This window comes from Leptonotus elevatus, chromosome 4 (assembly GCF_054856555.1).
Source record: "Leptonotus elevatus isolate MCC_2025b chromosome 4, RoL_Lele_1.0, whole genome shotgun sequence".
Lineage (NCBI taxonomy): Eukaryota > Metazoa > Chordata > Actinopteri > Syngnathiformes > Syngnathidae > Leptonotus > Leptonotus elevatus.
In genome coordinates, this window is record NC_141242.1 from 27014906 (window position 1) to 27038567 (window position 23662).

A 23662-nucleotide genomic window follows, 5' to 3' on the forward strand; every position below is an offset into this window, starting at 1 on the left:
TCATTGAGACATTTACTGCCAGCCATTTTTAAGGTAGAGTTCCTCAACTTGGCCCGACGTTTTAGAGCATTTTGACTGATCTTTCCGGACCCGCAGAATTTTGTGTTCTGTGACAATATAAGAACCCAACCTATCAAAAATCATTATTATTAATGTACTCTCTTCTTTCACCAGAAAAAAAAGTTAGTTTCAACCTTTTCTGTTCTTTTGTAACCAGCCGTAGAACATGGGTTAGTTTGACCAAAAACATTGGTTTCTGACCAAAAAGTGGAGAAAACAAGCTTTTAGCGCTAAAATCTGAACAGGGATTTTCTTCTCTAAAACAACAAACATATTTCAGAATGGCTTTTGATATCAAAATAATAAAGTATTTACCAATATACACACCCTATGTGCGACACTGACACACTCGATGTTATGGCATTGTCAATCATGGGTTCGTATTGTTTAGTAGCTTTTTACATGGCGACAATCATCTTCGTCATTCATCCAAGATCTCCATCTTCAATCACAAAACATAAACTTCTGCTAACTACTTCGACTCATACTCTGCCAATATACAGAATTGCCTAAAGATTTCCAACTTCCAACCTGTTGCCATTTTCTCCCTTAACTCTTTGACTGCCAGACGTTTTCAGAAAAGGGATGCCGTCAGTGCCAGCCGATTTAAGCATTTTGACTGATCTTTCAAGGTCCACAGAAAATGTTCTGTTTAGACTATGGAAACACACATACTACCAAATGAAAGATTGGACTTTCATCTTTCATCAGAAAAAAAAAAGTTGGTTTCTACCATATTCCGTTCTTTAGTAATCAACAATAGAAAATGGTTAGTTTCTCCCGATTTCGCTTGTTTTGGACTCAAATACGGAGAAATCAAGCTTTTAGTGAAACGATATTATTTCATGCATTCTAGTGAATTTTACACTTCTTTTTGTCCATGAATGATGCCACAAACACCTAAATAGTGCTTTACTTCTATAAAACACTACCACCAAGAATGAAAAAGTGTTTTTTGATAGCAAAATACGTTTATTTACATTCAACAGTGTAACAATTTGACAACAATTTGGCAAACTATTTACAAATGTGTGCAACTGTGGTGCTATTTACAAATATGTGGATGTTTCAACGACAGTTTTTCTTTGTGTAACACTCTCCTGCGTGCAAGGAGACGCAACAGCATTTGCACAACAGATTGCCTCTTCGCGTGCTCCACTTTCTTGCAGGCCGTTTTTTCCGGGGAATAGCAAGTATATACTGCAGTGTGTGTTGCCATCAAGTCTAATATCAGGATCATGCTACGGTTACGTTACGGTGGTGTTACGTCTGGCTTCCTCATGTCCTTCAGTTGCTATACCGGGTTGTAAGAGATGTTCTGATCCATTTTATCCACTCCATTCATGGTGGCATCGTAGTCCAGAAACAGTGTCTTCTCCGTGATCAGACTGTACCCGCTCCTCCGATGAATATGCATTGGACTCGGGGTACTCTTCATTGTCCGACAAAATGTCCGCATGTGCAGCTCCGGCGTTAGCAGCGCTAGCCGGTGATGCTTTATGACGTGAGAATAAAGGCCGCGTCCAACTGTGGCGTCCAACTGTGGCGTCAACCTCGGGATTCACCATCATCATCATCATCATCAATGCATTGGTCGATGCTTTTCGACAACTCTCGAATGTCCGATTGTGTAGAAGTACCCGGTCGGTTATTGTGCGCGTTTTCCGGCGTTAGCAGCGCTAGCCGCGCTTAGCCGGTGAGGCTTACTACGTGATCATAACGGTCGCGTCAAGGCTTCCAACTTTGGCGTCAAGCTCGGAGTCATCATCATCGTCGACATCAATGCGCTTTTTAGTATTGATCGATGCTTTCCGTCTTTGAAAAAAATGCTCAAGCGTGAGCTGCTTGCAACCGGTTGCTTGATCAGCCATTGTGGCTTCATCAGCCATTGTCTCCTCAAGACTCTAGCTCCGCCTCACGTCTTCTACTGACGCCCACGGTGGGCGGCCCATCCAACCTTGTGCAAAGATAGTCATCGCTGCCATCTAGGGGCCAAAACGAGTCATTATACTAATCAGATCTGCTTGATACTTTCAGCACAGCTGCCCAAGGCTTTCCTCCACCCGTTTCAAAAAAAAACAAAAAAAACATAGTGAACGTCTTTTAACGTCCTCGGCGCCCTTCCGTAGGTTTATGCTAAACGTTTTATAACGTTTATGGCGGTCAAAGAGTTAAGCAATCATTTACTCAAAATCTGTTTTGATATAAAATTTAAAGTGCTGCATCTCTGCCATCTAATGGTGTTTCTTTGGCAGTATTTTAGTTGCTTACACGCTTGAAATTCCCAGACGAGTAGTGTCCGACACTACCTCTCCCCAATGAAAAACGTTATTGACGTTTCTCTATATCAGTGGCAGTGAATGATAGAATAATTTAACTTAACTGCTGAAAATAGATGTAGTGGTGTATACCTGTACTTAAAATTGAATTCACATGAATAGGAGTGTCAAGATGTTGTCCGACCAAAATAACCACAAAGCTAGGTGGATTTATTGCTGCCATGCTATTTGAATTTACACAAGTTGATGCTGCCGACGTTGGATGCAGTGATTCTGTGTGATGTGGTATGCGGGGTCTATCTTATAGTACGTAAAAGAATCACTGAATTAAATGTTCAAACTGTGAATCATGCTATTGTGCTTTTTTTTTTTTTTACCCAGTAAGGAAAATTTGTGAAGTACACTTGTAATTAAGTTTTATGACAATGCAGTGTTTACCCCAGAAGATGCTCTTTTGACAGTTATTGACAGGAGGACAGAATTGCTTGTAAAAATCAAGGTTCATGACTGAAATTGACAGACCCATCCAGAAAATCAAAGTAAAAATATAATTTTATCTTTATTTAAGTACAAGATCATCATTGAATGGGTATAACATTGTAGAGTGTTAGGGTACATGGAGGGAAAAACAGTTGGTCAAATTTGCTGATGATTTATTATTATTATTATTTTTATATTTGAAGGGCTGTAATTGGACTGTTTATTTGGCAGGCCAATTAATCTGTCAGGCCCTAATTATGATGGTACTTGTAGAGCTGAGTATTTCTTGACGTGATGCTTGATGTAAAAAGTTTCGGGTGTCACTCATCTTCACCGCTCCTCTCCCGCCTTAGACTACCAGCGCTTGATGACAGTGGCAGAAGGCGTCACGACATTGTTGTTCCCATTCCAGTGGCAGCACATCTACCTTCCCATCATTTCTACACCTTTACACCACCTCCTGGATGCTCCCGTACCCTTCCTAATGGGCATCCAGCGCAGGGACGGCGCTCAGCGAGCCTCTCTCCACCTGCCGCACGAGGTGAGGAGCTCATTTGAAATTCCAGGTTGTGGGATGTTGTTGCATTTAACCCCCTTCAATTCAAAATGGACAAAATGGGTTGGCTGGTTATTTCAGTGTTAATGTCCTTGGGACTGCGAGTGTTCTCATTTTTTATTAAAATGCATTGGCGACAATGGCTCCCCTCACCTACTACAAACGTGAGGGCATCATAGCCGGGTTTACATGGAGACTTTTTAGTCATTCCGATTGAAATCATTCCGAATGAAGATCTCTGGTCACCTGTTTACATGTGACGTGATCCATTCCGATCTGCCGTTTATATGCTCCCCCGTTTAATCAGATCAGCCCCGTGACGCACAGACATCGATCACATGATTTATAAAGCTGGAGCTCATTTGTCATTTAGCACAGTAGTTGTGATAGTGTTAACACTTTTATTGAAGCAGCATCTTGATAAAAACAAGTTTCAAGTACTTAAAAACAAGTTCTCCCCTTGCAGACAAGCTCTGGGGAGACGCCGCCATATTAGTGGGTGGAACCGATGACGTCAAGACGCATTTACGTCAAGGCAGCATACGCATGCCGGACGCAGACTCGCCATTCCGAATGAAGTGTATACATGACGCTCGTTCGGATTGACAAACGGAATATACCACCCCTGTGATTCCGAATGAAATTCAATTCAGATTCAACCATTTCATTCCGATTGAGGTGTTTATATGGAGCATTTTCATTCCGTTTGGCCGTTCGGATTCAATCTAATCGGAATACATGGCGCCATGTAAACCAGGCTATAGTTATCAATTGCTCCATTATTTTTTTCTTTCACTCAAGCGACCATGTATCTAAAACTCATAAGGCTCAAACTTTTGGCTTGCAACATAAAGCATAAAAAACGACCACGCATAGGCTCATAACTCAAAAATCTTTTTTGAGGGGGCGCTCGTAAGTCAAGGCATCACTGAACCGGGCTCTTGCCATCGCTTGCAAGTGGCTCTGGATCTTTGCACAGTCCAGCTGCCAAGTCATGGCCGGTGAAACCGTGTCTGGGTGGTTGTTATGTAAATTAGCCCTACTGTTATGTAACATATTTTCAAAAATAGGCAGCTAACAAAAGATGTACTTGGTGGCTTAGGTTCATATTTGATTTGTTTATAAGGCATTAACCCTTAGATGCATAAATGGGGTCAAAAATGACCCCAAGGCTTGTTTTTTTGCACTGTTTGTTAAATTTACATTTTTGTCATTTAATCTTCCATGTATTCCTCAAATAGGTTGTCTTTGACATGAGGCTATTTGGTTTTAGTAATTTTTGTATAGGTACCCCAATTTTCCCTATTTGGGATCAAAAATGACCCCAAGTACTTTCTATGGAATTTCAAAGTTTAACCCTAAAAACATTTGATTTTCATCGACTGTGATTGTCAGATATACATTTACTTTTGATGCAAACACGTAATCCCAGCAGTCTGACCACCCTGGTCATTTTCTTACAGTAACACAACCATATACATGTACGACTTCAAAGTATTATCATCACTTTTATACATCATAAATTATGTGCTGTTTTCCACATCCATTGTGTTATCATCAAAGACATAAAGACAAAATATAATATGCCAGCGTACTATAGCAGCCCAGCTAAACGACACACCTACGTGGTGGTTGTTCTGGCTGGGGGCAACGTTCCCTTCAAGGTGCAACACATTGACATTGAAATCAAGTCACAACTTGCTTATTTCGCAACCAATTTTCATGAGGTTTACTTTTTTGTTGATGCCAAAATGTGCTATCAATATAGAACTTATGAAAAGAAGGGCAAACAATAATTTTATATATGAAATGTTATTTCCAGTTCCATTGTCGTAGTTGCATTGCAGCACAATGGGCCGGCGTCCTTTATTTTGCCTTTTTTCTTGCAACGGCAAAAAAAACACAATGAATGTGCTAACATCTTTGCCCCTCCTAGCGTTGCATCACAAATGCAGCTCAAAAGGGGTGTGCCATATCTACCTACATTCATATCTATGGTTATCATCTTTCATCTACTACTTTGTAGTAGCTACACGAGCCGACTAAACTAACACAACCAAACATCATTGCTTTTGTTGTGTAGAGAAACAGACTCTTACGAGCACATTTTCCTGTAATAAAATATAACCCATTAGGCCTATTATAGGCTTACTATTATTGATTCCTCAATTAAGTTGGTATCTGTCCGCACGTGTTCCGTGCGCCGGTGTGTACGTGTATCTTTGTGCATGTACTTGGGCAGGTAGTGGTACATAATATTGACTCGTAATTTTGTGTGCCTACCCAAAAATCTTCATGTTCGCATCAAGAATCGAGAACTTGCTGTACAAATGATCCTGATAAAGGTAGAGCCTATTATGGAGTTTGAAATCTCGTATGAGGAGACCCCAGACTATTGTCTACCTGGGGTTGTCAGGCCATTTAGAAATGCAGGGACTCATGGAAATCAACCTCCTCCCCTTGATAAACAACCAAGCCAATGCAGTTTTGTGATGAAATGTGAATTACAAAGAAATCAATAAACATGCCAGACATGAAATAATTATTTTGTTGACCAAAATATCAAAAATCCTCATCTTTAACTAAAATGAAAGACGTTTATAGCAAAAATTGCATTCATTAAAATTGGGGTCATTTTTTACCCCACACATGGAAGAGCACAGGTTGGTCATGCATCTAAGGGTTAAAAAGTAAATTTTACAGTATATGTCAACTTTTAGCAGCATTTGTGTTCTTGCATGATATTCCTCTGGAACCAGATCTTTGTGACATTCTCTGCTCCACTAATCCAATCAATCGTGCGACATCACTGCATGCTGTGTGAATATTCCGCTTCAGCCTCTTTTAAAGTTGCCCAAGAAAGAAGGCAGTCGAGTTGCTTGGGGGCATGGATGAAAGCAGCGAGATAGTGAATAATTCATGTGAATTAATCATCACACTGCTTTTCTGTGGTGTAATTTAATGACATGGGGTGGGAAACAACCTTCAAAACAAACCAGGATGTGAAGAGAGTAGGAGGATGAAGCTGAGTAAGGCTGTGTAAGCATGCCTTCCAACAACCCCCGCCCCTGAGGTTATAATCTGACTGTCAGAGGTCGTTGCTCAAGGTTGGCTGTGCTACTTAGAGTAGACTGTGACATTTCCCTAGGTATAGCTGCACAATAATTTCAGACCAAAAATTCAGTTTTTGCAAAAGTAAAAATGCTCAGATAGTTATTAATTTAGTTTAGTCTTGTGATTGTACAACTTCCTACTGAGAGCTGTTTCTAAAATTTTAAGTAAAACTTTACAGGAGACGGTTAAAATTAACAATCAAGAGCAATTACTAGCCATAATGCAACCTATTAGGGCTGTCGAATATTTAAATTAGTGTTGACTATTTTTAGAATCGAGTGTAAATTCTAGCCGCCGCCCCTTCAAATTTCGAATTAAGGCAATTGAAGGCTCGTGCACCTGCACGTTTTAATTAGTGTGGAACGGATCATCCTTGAGCCGTGATGCGTTCGGATCAAGTGCAAGGACGAGTCAAGCTAGCCATCACGCGCTGCAAAGGCCAACTTCAACACAATGCCATCCCAAAATCATATTCAATCACTAATTAAGGCAAGGAAAGTTTATTTCTATAGCACATTTCATACACAATATGCTTTACACAAGGAAAGCAACAAACACAGCAGTTAACAACATTCAGAAGCAAAGCAGAGAAAAGGAAGCTTACAAAATTTACTAAGATATACATTGACAATGTTAAAACATTAGACAGCAAACATTTAGAGTAAATAATTCTTTTAGATTATTAAAAGAAAAAAAACATGATTTAAATATGTTTAAAAGACCTTAATAAAGGTGCTACAAGTGCTACCAATTCCAAAGTTAGCCCTGCAGGCACCAGAGCTGAGCTTTAGCGTTTGCCAGCTCGCTAATGGCGACTAAAAACTGCGTCGGGCGAACTCAGTTTACGGTACTATTCGCCCGGATGGCGACCTGAAAATGATTGCGAGTGGAAGAGTGCACCCGGACTCATGACAGCATGCACTATAAAAACACGTTCATATGGCGACCGAATCAAAAGAATATTAATAATAATAATAATAATAATAATACATCTGATTTATGTAGCGCTTTCCTAGACACTGAAAGACGCTTTACAATGGAATGGATACATTATTCATGCACTCACACATTCACATTGTGGTGGCGGTAAGCTACTTAAGTAGCCACAGCTGCCCTGGGGCAGGCTGACGGAAGCGTGGCTGCCAGTGTGCGCCTACGGCCCCTCCGACCACCACCACACATTTGCACCATTCATACACCAGTGTGAGTAGCACTGAAAAGAAGCCGGCACCGTTATCATTGCTCAAACACCATTGTTTTTGCGACGAGTGTCGCGAGACCTCTTCCGTACTTTTGCTTTTCCCATTCCAACGGCAAGTTTTTGTTTTGACGTGGTCAATCCTGTGGCGCTTTTTTTTTCCGGATGGCACATGCATTGGCAAAAAGAGGCAAGCCGTACGTCGAGTGGAAGAACGGGCCATCATCATGCATCTCGCTCTCTCTCTCTCTCTCCTTCCCCATTCTCTCTCTTTCTCTCTCTCTCTTTCTCTCTCTCTATCTCCCCTTGTAAATGTGTAACATTATTTTCAGTTTTGTGACAGTATGACTTGAAAAAAGGAACATATTTTTTATCAAAGGTTTGAGCTACCTGGAAAATTGGCAGGCTACCTCAATTTCCCATGTTAGGAGCCCAGTTGGCTCCTTAGCCTGGCTAGCTAAATCTCAGGCCTGAGACACCATCGTTATTTATGTGAATAGCTGCCGATGAGTTAATGTTCATCGTTTTTCACAACCCAAGGTTGGCAAGCTGCTGAAAAAAACCCGAGAGGAAACACTGCTTTCTTTTTTTTATCTTGCCGTAGTAGCTCAGATCATCCTCTATTATCCTCTTGGGGTTTATCGTGGCGAAATGGCAAGAAACTGTTAAGGGGATGGAAAAACATTTTCAGGGATCTTAATTGGATGTTTTCAGCTTTTCCACTTTGCCTCCAAGATATGAAAGACTGCATAGTTTCGTCCAATCTTAATTATCTGATGGGAAAGGTTTATTTAGTTGTTTTTGTCTTACTCTTGCACAGGCCAACCTTTGCTTTGTGGACATTGATAACCACTACGTGGACTCTCCAGAGGGTCTCCCCGCCTTTCCGGGCCAAGCCAAGCTGGTGCGGGAACTGAGCGAAATCCTGCAGCGTTTTGGGGTTCCCCTGCACGGAGGTGCCCTTGCAAAGCCCACCACAGCCTCCTCTCAGCTCAGCAGCCTGGTTCTGGAGGATTTGATGGAGGACAGAAGGAACGGAAACCTCGCAGGCGAAGAGCTGGAAGTACTGGAGAGGCTGCAGGCTCTGGCTTGGAGGTGCGGAGGAGACAAGTTATCTGGCGAAGGCAAGACGCTGGGACGTGTGTGGGAAGAGGAAGAGGAGGCTCTGACTGATGCAAAGATGAACATTCAACTAAGGGAGGTGTTTGCCGGACGCTTCGCTGCCATGTTCGGCCGCTATGAGGAGTTTGTTATCCACGGTGCACTCGATTTGGAGTCTTGGACGAGTAACCGAGAGGGAACATTCAACTTTGACAAGGTACAGTGAACTTCTATTTTTTTGTGCATGTTTAAATTTCTAATTCATTTAAAAATTGTATTCATAAGTTTTTCCCCTCCCACATGCTTTAACACATTTAAACTTATTGAATAGGTACCTGCTCACTGCCAAGGGTGGCATCAGTAGCATTTCTGTTGAAAACACTGGCAAAAAGAGCTTTTTGCAACATGGCTCTGGCTGATCTCTTATACTCTGCTTCCATCTGCTGGCCGTTTTTTGTAATAACTACCATTGCTCTAAGCCGCCTTTTCATGTCAAAAGCTGCTGCAAAGCCTTCAGTTTGCTCTTGCATAAAAAAAAAAACTAAAAAAAATGTTTTGGAGAGTGAAGGACAAAGTATTTAAAACGTATTTACACGTTTTGAGTTAACAACAACCTACAGTAGCTCTCACTTTCAAAAAAAGTTGGTGTTCAGCAGCAGTTTTCCAAAGAAGAGGAAATGCACACTTGCTTCAAGCTACGGGTACTTATTTTTCACTCCCAGTTGAAGTTTACTGTAAAAACGACACATCAAAAATAAAAACAATACAATGTACATTTAAGCACTAAAATGTTGAACAAAACCATCTAATTTTGTCTAACGAAAGTCTGCTGGTGTAATGCTAACATAATGCGAAACTGGATGAAAATTAGCATTGATGACAGAAATGATGCACCTTCTAACAACTACTACTTTAACACAATACTCATGGACATATGTCCTCTCTGCTATGTGGGAAAAACGATGATCATTATAGCTTAATTGGGGGCCTTCTCTGCCTCTCCTATTATGCTGCATTTCTTCTCTGTATACATCTGTGCTGTCTGGCATGTTGTGGCACAACATAGCACTACAGTACACTGAAGCCGCACAACTCTAAATTTGGACTTGCAGAAGTATTAACTAACATGGACATGTTAACATGTTTTTCGTAATGTAATGTGAATGTTTGTTAGTGCTATTAAAAATCTGTGGTATTGCAGGGGGCGGGGGCGCTTAGGGTGAATTGTGATATAGCAGGGAAACACTGTACTTGAAACTATTGTAGTTGGAACCATTTGCCCCACAGGGAATAAGAGAAACCGAAGGTGTTCTTTTGTTCTCTGAAATAAATCAGAAGTAGCGGCTCCTGGTCCACATTAATGTTCTGAAACCAATCGGACTTGCCAGGTTATCAGAGAGCTTTGGATTACTGAGAAAAATAACTCCAAGGGTTGGCAGTCGCCTAGCTGAGGGCAGTGCAGCTCCCTCTTATGTGCATCTAATTGGACTAATTGGCTGCAGTAAGTAAGTGCACCAGCAAGCAGAGCACAGAAAGTAGCACAGCACATTAATAAACATTCATTACAATCAAACAGAAAAATGTAGACTTACTGAAAAGGATTGGTGGAAAAAAGCAATCTGAAGACCCGAGGCACTCTGTACTGTTGTAATGTTAAAAGTCCTTTATTGAGTACGGACTGACGACACCTTTCAACACTAGCGTGTCTTAATCAGGGCAAAGTTAAAAGAATCACCAGCTGGTGCATCTAAATACAAATTAGTCACTTGATATAATGTCATGTAACAGTCAAGAACAACAAAAGACTACAAACATGACAGACACATCTATATATGTACAATATTGTGAAATTAACACAAAGGCTCGCTACTGTTAAAAATAAGGTAAAAAAGAACAAGATACCGTGAAAATAAATGATAGACATATAGACTCATTACAACCTATGCAACAACATAGCATAAAAACAAACAAAGAACAAAAAAACTACAATATAGGCTTCAGTACAAACCCCTTAAGAAACAATTTGAACTGCTCAGAATAATAATAACAGGTAATGTAGACTAGTAATCTAACAGCAAAAGTACCATGCCTGTCGGAAAACTAAACTATTACAAAAACGGAGATAAATGAATTTCTTCATTAAGGCCTGGATGAGAAGTGGCGTTCAATGTGTGGATCAAAAAAGTCTCCCTCTGTAACAGTCTTTTTAATCTGCCCCCACCTCTAGGATCTGGGGGGACCACCGCAAGCCCTAACTTTTAAAGAGCATATATTTAGGTGACCCAAGTCTTTCAAATGTTTAGCTATGGGATAGACCAGTGGTGGGCAAACTCTGTCCTCGAGGGCCGAAGTCCTGCAGGTTTTGGATGTTTCCCTCCTCCAACAATGCTAGTATATTATCAGCTCATCAGCAAGCTCTGCATATGCCTGATAACAATCCAGTTGATTGGAATCAGCTTGTGTTGGAAGAGGGAAACAAAACCTGCAGGACTCCGGCCCCCAAGGACCGAGTTTGCCCGCCCCTGGGATAGACAGTCCATGTTTTCACTGCGAATGGCATATTTTTGTTTGGCAAACCTCTCTTTTAACTTCCTTTTTGTGCGGCCAATGCAAAAGCAGCCACAACTGCAATCTAATTTAAAGACAACAAATGTGGTGTTGCAATTAGCAAATGACCTGCAATGGAAGGTTTTGGAAAAATTTGAGTGAGAAAAAATAGAGGTAATGTTGATGTGGGCACAATGTATGCTATGTCCACAGTCCACACCTAAATATGCCAATTAGCCTATTTAAGAAGGTGCTGGGTTTTTTTTTTGTTTAACAGGTAATTTCTAACTAATTTATCTTTCAAAGTAGGAGGGCGCCTTAAAGTGAAAATAGGGGTTCCAAAAAAAGAAAGTCACAAAAAGGGGGTCACATGACAGAATATTCCAATTTTTAATGATAATGATTTTTATCATGTTGGCAGTATTGCTATATTCATTCATTCATTTTCTCAACCGCTTATTCCTCACAAGGGTCGCGGGGGTGCTGGAGCCTATCCCAGCTGGCTTTGGGCAGTAGGTGGGGTACACCCTGAACTGGTTGCCAGTCAATCCGGGGCACACACAGACCAACAAACATTCACAATCACACCTAGGGACAATTTAGAGTGTTCAGTTAACCTGCCATGCATGTCTTTGGAATGTGGGAGGAAACCGGAGTACCCTGAGAAAACCCACACAGGCACGGGGAGAACATGCAAACTCCACCCAGGAAGGCCGAAGCCCGGACTCGATCTCACGTCCTCAGCACTGGGACGTGCTAACCAGTCAACCACCGTATTACCCGTATACCGTATATTGCTATATTGTATTGAGTAAACTATTTTATTAGAAATCTGCCGGCTGGGGCTTGGTGATTTTATTTTATTTTTTATTTTTTTGAGAAGGTTAGACCTGTTCAGACAGTTGGCTTTGCAAAGTGCCACGGAGGTGCATGTTCCTTGTCCTCACTCGTCTTTGACTTTTCAATTATTTTTTTGTTACTCTTAGGAAGAAGCTAATATTTCACGCCTGCCCCAACACTCTGCTGCAGCTGTAAACAGGGCTATAAATTAACTATTTTGATGACCAGCCAACATAGCTGGTGACTCTCTAAAGTTACTGGCCAAACACACTTTCCACCAGCCACTTGTTTTTTCCCAGTGAAAATTTTCCCAGATGTGTTTTCTTTTTGAAGCCCCTAAACATAAATTAACAACAGTATGTCTATGGCAGCATTGCTATTTTAAGAGATTGATGAAGGCCTAAATTAGAGATGTGTCAATTTTGGTCGTAGTTAACACGTTAAGATGTTTATACAGGAGTGAGCGTCTATGGGTAGGAAGGCTGAATGCCAATATTATCCAAATTACTGTGGCCATTGTTTTTATATTTTCAGAGGTTTAACTGGGCATATGACTCTAATTTAGGCCTCCATCAATCTCTTAAAATAGCAATATGATCGGTTTGTTTATGATTGGTCGTAGTTTTCTGAAATTAAGCCACGTATGAGCTCCCTCCACCTTCCCCCACATTCTCTGATAAGGTATGAAGGTAACCGCTAACTCTGTTGGCCTAATTCATAGTAAGTATATAGAGGACCTTATTTAAGTATTATAGTCTGTTTTCAATGATGATGATGGCAACGTGTGATGTGTGTTTGTGTTTTTTGTACTTGTGTCAAAATCACAGTATGTACTGACCAAGTTTCCAGTGAGGGCACGTTTGCTTGCAGCAGCATCAATCAAAAACACACATTCCCTCGTAGGAGGCAGCGTAAAGTTAATCCAAGGGAAAAGACTTGGAACAGCCTCGAGCATCTGACAGTTTAGCCCCAACACCAAATCCTCTGAGGTGAAATGCTACTGTAGATTTGCGTGTTGTCCTTTCCTGATAATAAAATGTGGTCTTTAATCCCGTTGAATGGCTCGAATCCACTTCTGTTTTAGTTCCGTGTTGTAGGGAAACAAATGAAATAAAAGGTAAGGCTGCTTTAATAAAGTTTAAAATGCAGGAAGAGCATCCCAGTACGATACAGTGGCTTTTATTTTTTGCCTGCCGCATTGTTCCAGTCGCTGTTAACAACACCGGAAGTTGATGCTCACAACAATCACTTAACTTCCAGTTTTTGTGAAAAAGGTCTATGTTTTTTGCATTACCAGCCATATTGGCTAGTAAATATTTATGACCATCCGCCAAAATGAATTTTAACCCGCATGTGACGGGTTGGCGGGTGTTAATTTAGAGCCCAAGCTTCCAGACTCGTCGAGCAAGATGGCGCCTGTGTGCGGCTTTGGTTTTATACTGATTTTTTTGTACTGATTTGTATTAACTTTTTGGCATGCTAGCCTTTTTACCTGTGTATCAGGACAGATACACATGCAGAATGATTGACACTGATCACTTCTCCTCCTTTGAAGCTCAAATTATTAAGGTTGGCCTCACTAACATTTTCTATGGCATCCTCATCTATCGCCCTCCTGACCCTGCTGGGGTCTTTTTAAATGAGTTATCCACTCCAATAAAACTGGAAAGTATTCAAATTCTCTGAAATTTTAACCTTCACCTGGATGATGATACATCCAGCCCAGCAGTGGAACTTTTATCTATAATAGAAACATTTGATTTTAAGCAACATGTATCAGGCCACACTAATAGCAAGCTTATACAGCAGCAAGCAGATGAGAGGTGGAGCCTGACACCCACAGAGGTCCAATATGCACAAATTGAAAAATAGGCTCTAGCAGCAACATGGACCTGTGAGCGGCTTAGCACATACCTGCTAGACTTGGAATTTACAGTGAAAACTGATCACAAACCGTTGGTTTCATTGTTAGGTTCTCGGCCATTAGATGATCTACCTCCAAGAATTCTTAGATTTAGGCTAACAATGTTGAGGTTCAACTACAAGATCGTACATGTCCCAGGCAAACAACTTGTCACTGCTGATGCTCTCTCAAGAGCGCCTCTGGGACCAGAAAATGGATCAGCCAACAGTAGTCTACTGGAGGAATGCAGTGCCTATGTTAACCAGATTTTGCATAATCTACCTGCCACTGAAGGTTTAGAGTACTGACTACATATGCAAGCAGCTGAAGACTCTGACGGAAAAAGGATGGCCCTCTCACAGAGGAATGACATCCATATGGCAGAGGATCTTCTACTGAAAGGAAGAAGGATTGTCATTCAAGAAGGCATGCAGGGAGATAAATGCTGGAGAAGCTTCATGAAGGGTGTCAAGGTGTGACTAAATGTGTAGCAAGAGCACAAGAATCCTTGTGGTGGCCAGGGATAACAAGGCAGATTAAGGAAATGGTGGAAAGATGCGAAATATGTTGCCAGTTTTCACAAACAAGAACAGAGCCTTTGAGATCCACTCCCTTACCGGCACGGCCGTGGCAGAGAGTTGCTGCTGATATATTCCAGTAGAAGAATGGTTATCAATGTGGTGGTGGTAGACTACTACTCCCGATATTGTGAAATTTCAAACCTCCCAACTCTTACAACATCTACGACTGTGGAGCGGTTGAAAGTGATCTTTGCAAGGTTTGGCGTACCCGAGATCTTGGTGACTGTCAACGGGCCCCAGTTTTTGTCATCAGGGTTTGCCAAATTCACAGACGACTACGGATTCTGCCACAAGACCAGCAGCCCTTGCTACCCTCAGGGCTACGAGGAACCGGAAAGAGCCGTTTGCACAATGAAGCAGCTGCACAAAAGTCCTGATCCTCAGAAGGCCCTCTTGGCTTACAGAGCTAGTCCAGCACAACTCTTAATGAGGAGGAGGATAAGATAAACAGTTCCAACCACTGCGAAAGCATTGAAACCGGCTTGGCCAAACCTCAGTCTTCAGAGAGAAAAATGAGGACATTAAAGAGAAACAGCAACAATCTTTCAATGCCAGACACAAAGCACGGGATCTACCAGTTCTTGTACCTGGACAGAGAGTGTGGATTAGAACAGCGCAGACCACAGCCACGGTTTAAGGACCTGCTTCTACACCAAGGTCTTACAAGGTGGAAACAGATCAAGGGATCTTGAGAATAAACAGGGCTAATCTCGCAGTGCTCCCAGAGACTCACAAACTTACATCTCTATTTAGCTGCCTGACACAGGTAAAACAGTGGCTTAACGACAACAGTCTCCAACGAAACACAGACAAATTGGAGACACTTATCATTGCCCCCGACAGTGCCATCCCAGGCATTAAACATTACCTGGACGATATGAGCTCGCCACCTAAGACAAGCGTGCAAAACCTTATTTTTGATGAGGGGATGTCCTTAGCCGAGCACTTAGACGCTAACCTAAAACTGTTTTTAGCAACTCTGGAATATTTCTAAGCTGCGACAGATAGTCTCCCGGGAGGAGCTAGAAACTCTTATCCATGCTTTTATTTCTTAGAGGTTGGACTATTGCAATAGCTTGTTTACGTATCTCAACAAGAAGGAGCTGACCAGGGTACAGTACGTGCAAAACTGCTGCGAGTCTCCTGACCCGCACCAACAGGAGAGCCCATATCACGCTGATCTTGAAGTCACCGCTTTGGCTCCCTGTCTCTTTTAGACTACATTTTTAAATCCTGGTCTTGACTTTCAGAGCTCTGCTGGACAGCATGTTATCTTATGGCGCTTTTCCACCGGACCGGTTCCACACCAAAGCGTAATTTTTCGTCCCTGGATGTTCACGTCTCCATGGGACTTTTTCGGGGCGAGTAATTACAACGGAACCGATTTTTAGAACCATCTCGGAGGTGGTTCTGCAGTGCCGGTCGTCTGGTGCCGAGCGGGGCTGTATCGACACCTGATTCATCTGATTGGCCGATAGCAACGCAGCAAGCAACGCCCTGAAGCACGGCCATTTCCTTATTTTATGCAAGCGAGGCCAAAGTAATAATAATACAGTTTATACAATAAATATGGGGTATGTTTTACAACAACGCTGAACTATATTTACAATTTAAAAGGTACTTGTGGATGGATTTGTAATGATTGTGGTTTAAAAAAATCGCGAGCACACCGCTCGCCTGTTCACATTCGCTTGAATGACAGCTCGCGCCGCAGTTAAATGAATAAGGCTGAGCTCGCCATTCCGAAAAGCTTTGCGAGGCGGTCGTGAAATCAAGATCGCAATATTTCATCCATGGTGGTCCATATGAAATTGTAAATATGGTTTAACGACTTGCCACTCGTGAAATGTTATGGCAGAGCTGCACGCACTGTGCTTGGCTTGGACAGTTCGAATAATCCCGCCCCCTTCCCGCCGCGCGCCTGCTATAATGGAAATGCAATGGAGGCCGTGTAGTGTCGTTCCGTTCGGTGTGGTAGCATGTCGTGCGGGCTAATGGAAAAGCGGCATTACTGACCTAATCCAGCCATACACATCTGCACGGAGCCTGAGGTCTGCAAACTAGAACCTGCTCATGGTCCCTTGGAGGCATTATAAAACGCGAAGGGACAGATCTTTTAAAGCAGTAGCTCCCCGTCTCTGGAATGAACTCCCTCTCCCTCTGCGTTCCCTGGATTGTGTAGAGTCTTTTAAAAAACATTTAAAAACTTTCTTTTTTAATCAGGGTTTCTAGAACTAATAGATTTTTATTGTATTTTACTTAGTGCTGTCAAAGTTTAAGTGTTAACTGATTAATTAATCAAAACAATTATCGCATTAATCATGAATTAACGCAGATTAATCACACTATTAATTTTGGCTATAGATTATCCTTTAGCGTGACAGTGGATGGCTACGTTTAAGGTAGCACAGGTTGTGTTTGAGCAATAAACATAATTACATGCATTAAAGTGAAGCATTTAATAAATGTTTGCGTATCACATTTAGAATATTTGTTCATGTCAAAATATTGGGGTCATTTTTTTTTCATTTTAAATTATGCAATTAATTAACTGATTAGAAAAACAGAAGGGTGAGCGTGTGCAGTGGATCAAAAATGTGTAAGACATCCTCATAACATAAAATTAACACATAACCTGGTACTCATCAAATTTGGCGGGGAAAACTGTTGATAATAAGTAAAGTGATTAATTGTGATTAATCAAAATTCTAAAATGTGATTAATCTGATTAAAAAATGTAATCGTTTGACAGCTCTAATTTTACTACATTTTATTGTATTTTATTCAGTTTTTTGCCTTAGTGCTCTTTTATTTATGTTGTATATACATATATTTTACACGTTTGTCTATATATTGAGTATAAATATATGTTTTTGTTTTATGGCATTGTATTTTATTTTGCTTTGTACGAGGCTGTCCTCTTTTTGTGAAGCGCTTTGTGACTTCTGTCTGTGAAAGGCGCTATAGAAATAAAGCTTACTTACTTACCGAATAGTTTCATTTGACTATAAAATTGTTGTAAATACACTAGCTTGCAAGTACGGAAGCTAAAACTCCTGGCAAACTCTCTGACAATGACAGCGCCACTACCACTAACTGTAGTGGCTGTACAATTACGCATTATTCTAGTATGGCATAAAAAAAAAACATCTTCCCTGGGGTCACACATGCCCTTCCTGGCATTGCACCTCACGCCCCCATATTTGGGAAGGACTGGCCGACACGGAGATTGAGATTTTGAGATTTTGCCTTGAAAATGTTTTTTTAATAAAATTTGTCATCAGAGAATCACAAATTAGTGAGGGGTTTTGACAATAATGGAGAATAGGTTCCCAAAATATCTGTGAATTTGTCAATGCTGAATATTCCTCTGTATATACAAATCCAACTCCCAAAAAGTTGGGACACTATACAAATTGTGAATAAAAACTGAATGCAATTATGTGGAAGTGCCAAATTTCAATGCAGACTGGTATATTCAGATTCGAGAACAACATATGCTCCCATCCAAGCATCATCACTTTCAAAGAAGATCTGGCATTTCTCAACACGATAATGCCAGATCACATGCAGCACCAATTACAACATCATGACTGCGTAGGAAAAGGATCCGGGTATTGAAATAGCCAGCCTGCAGTCCACTTATTTTACTTATAGAGCACATTTGGCGCATCATAAAGGGAAAGCTGCAACAAAGAAAGCCCAAGAAAGTTGAACAGTTAGAGAGACGCGTGTTAGACAAGAATGGGACAGCATTCCTATTTCTAAACTTGTCTCCTCGATCCCCAGACGTTTGCAGACTGTTGTAAGAAGAAGAGGGGGATGCTTCACAGTGGTGAAAATGGCCTTGTCCCAACTTTTTTTAGATTTGTTGACACCATGGAATTTCAGATCAACATAATTTTCCCTTAAAATGATAAATTTTCTCAGTTTAAACTTTTGACCTGTTCTCTATGTTCTCTTCTGAATAAAATATTATAATTTGGCGCTTCCACATAAATGCATTCAGTTTTTATTCACAATTTGTATAGTGTCCTAACTTTTTTGGAATTGGGTTTGTACTTCGTGTGACAGTTTCGTTTGATGGTGTGCCTTGCCCTAATAAAGTCTGGGAAACACAAATTTTGAGACATCCAACATTGATCCCAAGGGAGAGAAAATGCTCACATACGGCCAGTTTGTCCATGTGTTTGTATCTTAGGCTTAACCTGTAGCATCTCATTTAACTACATAATTTCTTTGTGGACTTTTGATATTCCAGGGTGCCTTCCTCTCAGCTCAGCCTGTGACCCACTTGCACTTCCTGTCCCGCTTCCTGGAGACATCCATGTTTTCATCTTTTGCTGACAGCAAGGTGATCTCTCGCTGGGCTGACCGCGAGCCGCTGCAACAACTGTTTGACAGCCGCCTGGAAAGAGAGCGACTCTACGACACGGACCAAGCCGACCCTCCCGGCAGTCGCTACAAAAAAAGCTCCTCACTTTTTGAATCAGGTACCCTGGAAATCCACAACATCCTGCATCATTCTCTATAATTTTTTCCCTTGGTTGTCATCCTGCACCTTAAAGCAGCAGTCCCCTGCTACATTGCAGTTCATCGTACCCGTTATGTCACAGTGATGTACTTTTCAAGGCCTTCAGCTGTTTATTGAACATTAGGAGTAACAGGCACGTGCAGAGGGGGGGGGGGGGGGGGGCACATACCGTTTTGGCACTGATTCCTAAAATGCCTCATGGTACATTTATTTATTAAAGTTATTTTAGTTTTATTAATTTTTTTGGTTTGTCAAGGTAATTTTGTTGCCTTTCAAAACTAAAATTCAGAAACATAATTTACATAAAATATACATAAAATACTACGAGACACGCCCTCATTCCTTGCCAGGTCGCTCGCTGCTAAACTTGGGGTCGGTAAGTTGGTCGCTCCATTTGTATTTACGTAGTCTCACTCACAGTAAACAAAAGCCAAGGTCATAGAATGTAGAAAATTCAAGCAAAAAAATGTGTGTTGTTTGATAGATCTTGTAGACATTATATTATTATATTATCACAGAGCATACTGCGTGCTAGCCTAGCTTCAATTGAAATGTAGTGATACAAGTTGTAATCACCCTAATAACTCCGAAAAAGTCTGACATTTGGGCGCAGTTGGCTCTGAGGACACGGGGAACATGTCCCTCTCAGTTTCATAAAGACCATGATCCTTCCCATCCACTTTTGCCACGGCAAAAATCTCCGCCGGTCAAACTAACGTTCCTCTTCCATTGGGACGGGCATTTGATGCGTTTAATGTACACAGAATATGTCGGAATTTGTAATTCCAGCTCAGAATTTTTATAAACCCTCTTCCTGAAGTCTCCAACTCATTAAGGCAGACATAGAATTGTTGCTATCCGCTAATCATGTAAACACTATAGCTATATGTTTTGTTATACTTTTACAAGGTCTGGCAAGCGCTAGGGGCACATAGCTCTGGCGTTAGTGTCACGAGCAGCACGAGTCTTACCTCGTAAAAAATGAGGCATCTGCTCAATGTGAAAAATTAGGGATGTACAATAATATCTGTGGCCGATAATTATCGGCAATTATCGACCAATTTGACTTCATACAGATAAACCAGATAATAAAGAAATCCGCCGATAATAATAGACATGCCACATTGGTCCATCTGTTGTAGTTGTGGCTCAAGTTGTGCCCAACTCCTCAACCCCTCCTCTCTCCTATGGTAGTGTCGTATATTTGTGACGTCATAATGCGCGCAACCTCGTGTTCACAGAAGATGCATCGTGGCGACATGGCAGTCGCCAGTGTCGGCTTTCTTTACTGTCATCTTATGGAAAAAAATATTTAACATGTATTAACATAAGTTGATACCGTATTGTGGACAGAGTACAGTGAGACACAAACACATTGAGCTCTGTCATGCAGAAGGTGCTGTTGGCCACAGCATTTGCTCATACTCACACACAGTCCACACCAGTGGTGATTGCTCTAAGACTGCAAGGGAAGCTCTGCTTTCCCTAAATGCCCCTCCCCCTGAAAAAAATTAAGTGAGGAAATATACACTGATGTGTGTACAATTTATGCGCTAGTCAGCTCAGCGGCCTAGTGGTAGAGTGTCCGCCCTGAGACTGGGAGACTATAAAAAAGGGACCCATTTGCCTCCCTTCTTGTCACTCAGCATTAAGTGTTGGAATTGGGGGGTTAGATCACCAAATGATTCCCGAGCGCGGCTCCTGCTGCTGCTCACCGCTCCTTCTGGGGATGGGTCAAATGCGGAGAAAGAATTTTGCCCCACTTAGGTGGGTGTGCCAATCAGTGGTACTTTAACTTTACTTTAACTAGATTACCTTCATCTTTTGTTCAGAATCAGCCTGTTGTCACAAATAACTGACACGACTCCCCTTCTCATTCATCCGTACAGTGCCACTTTTATTACTTATTTATTTACACAGTCGGACGCTGCTTCGTAGAGTGGGTCGTTGTTCCACTGCGCAAAACTGGTGGCGGGAGCGTGCGTGTGTGTGTTTTCATGTTTTTTCTTGCCGTACTGCAATAAAGTGTTGCACATCTACTACAGTAGGTGGCAGTAGCACTCTCAGTGTTAGCGTGCGCAAGGAGTATTAGTTCCTTTGCAGAGGTGTACTTGCCCCAATTTTATAGACAAATTATACTACTTATAGTTGCCGTGGAGAGTTGGGGGTGAGGGGTGGGGAGACGCAAAATATTGTCCTCTTCCTGCGGTGGGGTGGGGTGTGTATGTATAGCTATAATTGAGAAGCACTGGACTAAATGGATCAATCACAATCGATGTTACACCCAAGCATCTCTGCGCGGCAAGATCCATTGATCACATGATGCACGGCAGCACGCAAAAGTCAAACACTTTCAGTACAGTTTTTGCTTTTTTTTGTGTTCAAATACATTTACAATGTGTTTTAACAAAGTGTGTGTTTAATATGTTTAACTATAATTTTAATGTGTATTGGACAGCTCAGGACAAAATTAGCGGCTTATTGTATTAAAACATATGAACCGAGTATTTCATGATTTTTAAATTACCCGCTCAAAATCTGCCCAGTGGTGCGCTCGCAGCGGCTGAATGATGTCAGCAACCCACAGCGTCCCTTGTTGGCTGTCTGTTTTTTTCTCCACCTGTGTTTGTATAATGCCATTTTGTTGCGTTGCCGGTTTTTACTCAAATTGACGGGAGGATGGCGTGAGACTGTTTTGACTCCCCAGACATGCGTTTTTATGAAAAAAGACAGACCTGGAACGGCTCCTGCTACCGATTTGAAGCCATTCAGAAAAGAACGAAACAGGTAACAAGCTCAACTAAATAAACACACACACACAAGCCGACTATTTATAGCTGGCAACCTCTAACAGAAAGACAGATGAACGGGTCATCATCATGCTTATTATATTACACTTGAGCATCAAGCAATTTCCTATGCCACTCTGTTGGTGGTATAAAATGTTCGGTCACTGTAGGTCACATTCGATTACCTCATAACGCCTCACTTTCCTTCTTTTTCCTCGTTCTGATATGAATGGAAGTTGCTCAGGTTTGGTTAGCATCAAGCCAATACTGGGAGACATTTACTTACTTACAGATACCCTAACCTCACCTCGTCAGATCAGCATACCCATATACCCTGTAGCCTCACCCTAAACTCAACCTAACACCCAACCCGTTCCTACAGCTCATGCACAGAAGTGCAAGGTATGCTACTCCGACAGGTATGCTGTTTTGTCGGGACACTGGCGCTTGCTCTCGGCACAGGTTAGTGTCCCACCCGGAGAACGCGTTTGTGTGTGTGAGTGGATGTGTGTGTGGGTGAGGGGGGGAAAAAAACAAAATTTAGCAGCATCGTCATGAATAGGCCTGCTATATTCAGCAACTATATGGCATATCGCATAATTTTCCAATATTGTGCAGCCCTAGTTTTTGACTTTGTCTGGTGTCTCTTTCACTTTAATGTACTTGATTGCCAAAAAGGATACCGGTAGGTTGTGAGGGACTTTCTCGTTCGAATCTGAGAAGGATCTCCTGTGCACGCATAACCTTGCCGACCCACAGGAAAACAACCATGGCCATCATCTTCTTAATCCTAACATACTGTATCCATGTGTATGCATATGTATGTGAATGTGAGGCTTCAATTGTAAAGTGCTTTGGGAACCATATGGTGTAGTTAAAATGCTGTATAAAAAGCAGTCCATTTATTCACCAAGATGATGACAAACAAACTGAGTCTGTAAAAGCCAACATGTTCAAGAATACTGTTGGAGGTTTCTGTCATCCCTGACGCTTCACTAAAGCCAAACAATCCTACTGAATTCAGAATTCTTATATAAATACCTATCAAAATTCCTTCGCAAAGAACCTACTCTTGCATTTGCATGAAATTTTCTATCAAGATCCACTGATTATTCAGTGTTGAAAACAAGTGTGGGGAGGGTTCTATTTAAACACATTTACCCATTTGGTTTGTGGTCAGTTCCTTTATTGTGCATGAGAACATCAAACTGAATAAAACATTTCTCATAGGAACATCAAAGTCAATTAACATAAAAGGCAAAGCGAGTGCAGATTAAGCCTTTTTGGAGGGGGTGGGGTGCAGAAGGGTAAATGGAGGTGCACTAAAGAATGTGTTGGGGGATGAGCTATTTTGTGTACCTCTTCCAATTTGCTCTTCATTTAGCCTCATTTATCAATTCCAGTGGATGCAGAAAATGAACACAGCCGTTTAAGTAGGAGATTTTAAAATCATGTAACTAAATTAGATCACTCGACAATGCCGCATGGAGAGACGGAACCGTGAATGGCAAAACGTAACTTACAAGATTTTAAACAGATATTTAGTTATCTGTCTTGATTGACATATTTGACATAGGTTCACTTCACACAATGTGATTTGTAATGGCTGTGTAAATTTGAACAACAAAAACATTTAATCGGAATCAGCGATCTTTGTTGTTTACATTTACCTCAAATCCT

The 23662-nt window shown here is 41.4% G+C and overlaps 1 protein-coding gene across 1 annotated transcript in view; it reads left to right on the top strand.

The window, feature by feature from the left end:
* Nucleotides 1–23662, top strand: part of LOC147176432 (DENN domain-containing protein 5B-like) — a 60700-nt gene that overhangs the window by 16885 nt on the left and 20153 nt on the right. Inside the window, exons 4-6 of the mRNA XM_086073593.1 lie at nucleotides 3173–3360; nucleotides 8508–9005; nucleotides 18921–19152. Of these exons, the coding sequence (XP_085929719.1) occupies nucleotides 3173–3360; nucleotides 8508–9005; nucleotides 18921–19152 (918 nt within the window). The remainder of the gene's footprint in view (nucleotides 1–3172; nucleotides 3361–8507; nucleotides 9006–18920; nucleotides 19153–23662) is intronic.